Source organism: Acyrthosiphon pisum, chromosome A2 (genome assembly GCF_005508785.2).
Source record: "Acyrthosiphon pisum isolate AL4f chromosome A2, pea_aphid_22Mar2018_4r6ur, whole genome shotgun sequence".
NCBI lineage: Eukaryota > Metazoa > Arthropoda > Insecta > Hemiptera > Aphididae > Acyrthosiphon > Acyrthosiphon pisum.
In genome coordinates, this window is record NC_042495.1 from 29,310,676 (window position 1) to 29,313,129 (window position 2,454).

Here is a 2,454-nt window from a genome sequence, read left to right on the forward strand (position 1 = left end):
ATAATGTATATATGTATATCGTACCACCCACATTCCATAATATTTTTTGTTGCCATTAGTTTACTCGTGTTTTATTTTAAGGCTATATATTTATTACACAGATGAAAAATATAAGGTCAAAACCGTAAAGGAAAACGTTTAATGTAATTTATCATTTTATAGATCAACAATATATTCAAAGTAAGTATAAGTTACAAGTTACTTGCACTTAGTGTTATAATTTCATTTGGATAATGTACAAATGTATATCGGACCATCCACATTCTAGAATATGGTTCGTTTTCATTAGTTGTCTCGTGTTTTATTTTAAAGTTATATATTTATCACACAGATAAAGAATATAAAGTCAAAACCGTAAAGGAAAACGTTTAATCTAATTTATCCTTTTATAGATGATCATCTTATTCTAAGTAAGTATAAATTACAAGCTACTTGCACTTAGTGTTATATTTAATTTGTATTATGTATAATGTGCTTACATATAAATGATAAATTTTATAACAATAGGTAATAGGTACAAATTAAAATATGCACTACATAATACATTATTATACATAATATGTAGAGCGATACCGAAATTGTGACAATGTAAATACTTATCTCCTATCACTTAGTTACTATTGTAATATTGATATATTATGTAATTTCATTAATTGGGAAGTGTGGAATTCGTCATACTGAAATGAATCTTGGCATGATATCTACTTGTCATAATGTAAATCACACAAATTTGGATAATTTGTTAGAATATTTATTTAATCACTTATAAGTTAGATGTGCGCAAAATACAAAATCTTTCGAGTGTCTAAAATAAAATGATAGAGGTTGTGTATAGAGTTTCTGCCCAATTACTGGTATTTACTACTTGTCACTTATTCGATGGAAATAGCTCAATGATCGACTCCCTGATGGGTCCCATACCCACGGTCCACCGGGAGCCCTCAGAATGTGCTCACCCATCCCTTTCAGTCACTTAATATGCTGCAATGTACCAGTTACCATTTTACCTAGATGGTACACACATACTTTAGTTGTAAGATATATTTTCTTTATTTGAAAGTATAAGCGTGTGATTTCAATGTATACTTGTACATGATCTTACCGAGTAACAGTTAAATACACAAAAAAATAATACGAATTTCAACTATGTATATTATAATATACAACCAATGGCAGCCATTTATAAATCAAAAAAAAAGTTTCTGTTTCCACTGTGAATCTCAAGATTTCTGTTACAATATCAGAAAATACTTTCATATTGCACATCTAGACGATTAGAGGAATTGCTAATTCAATTTTTAAGTTCATAGTTTTTGTTATTTTTGAAATGCAGCGTTGAATGAGTGAGTGAGTGCATGGTAATTTGCTTCTTTATATATATATATATATATATATATATACCAAATACCACCCTCATTCATCGTTACATCTTAAAAAATATAAAACGTATGAACTTAGAAGTTGTATGAACCTCAAACACTTACATTTTGGAATAGTGGTTAATCTTATGATTTATATTTGCAATAAAAATCTTCCGATATTCTGATATTAAAGATATTGTCAAACAGGGATCTTGAGATACACTGTGGAAATTGAAATTTTTTTTTTGTCTAAATTTTTGCAATTGTTTACAGATTATAATAGACAATAGTCAAACTAAAAATGTATATCATTTCTTTTTTGTATATAAAACCATATGTATGTGTATAGCTTATATACTCAAAAACAACTCCATTGAATAGGGCAAAAATATCAGAGATTATTTTTAAAAGTGTATAAAAAGTTTATAGAGGAAGTAGCTTAAATCACATTAAAAAAAATACCAATTTTCATTTTAATTTTTTCAAATTTCCTATTTATTTTTTCTTATAATATATAGGAACACTAACACAAGCATTGTGCTAAATTAATAATTTAAATATGATAATATATTTATATATTGTAATTACGTAGGTCCACAAGTATTTGTAGTGGATTATATTGAAATATAAAAACAATAACAAACTGAGATTTATATATAATTTAATTTATCAATTTATAGCCAATCTCTTGAACGATTATGTAAGATTAACGGTTTTTAAAAATAACTTCAGTAAGTATACATATCTAGTTATCAATAGTGTTATATTTTAATAATAAATAACATATACTGTGATTATTGAATTCATAATATTATATAGTAATATAGATGATTAAGGTGGTTCCAGTCAGTCAATAAAAAATATTTTAGACCCTCCGACGTAACAAGATTGTGGGACTTTAGACGGTTCGATTTTAACGCTGTAAAAATAATTTCTGTACATCATTTCAAAGAGAATGGTGGGAGCTTTTTCTTAAAGTTTGAACTTTTAACAATTTTATAATATTTATAAATTTCAGTTTTTGTGTATTTTTTTGCTCCCATAGCTGATCTAAATCCACTGTATTCCTGATAGTACTTATTGGCTTAGTGTA

At 26.7% G+C, this 2,454-nt stretch overlaps 1 protein-coding gene across 1 annotated transcript in view; it reads left to right on the forward strand.

The window, feature by feature from the left end:
* The window catches only part of LOC115034135, a 5,676-nt gene extending 3,228 nt beyond the window's left edge, over window positions 1-2,448 (forward strand). Inside the window, exons 8-10 of the mRNA XM_029489915.1 lie at window positions 163-180; window positions 393-410; window positions 2,042-2,448. Of these exons, the coding sequence (XP_029345775.1) occupies window positions 163-180; window positions 393-410; window positions 2,042-2,133 (128 nt within the window). The 3' untranslated portion in view covers window positions 2,134-2,448. The remainder of the gene's footprint in view (window positions 1-162; window positions 181-392; window positions 411-2,041) is intronic.
* The last annotated feature ends 6 nt before the right edge of the window (window positions 2,449-2,454 follow it).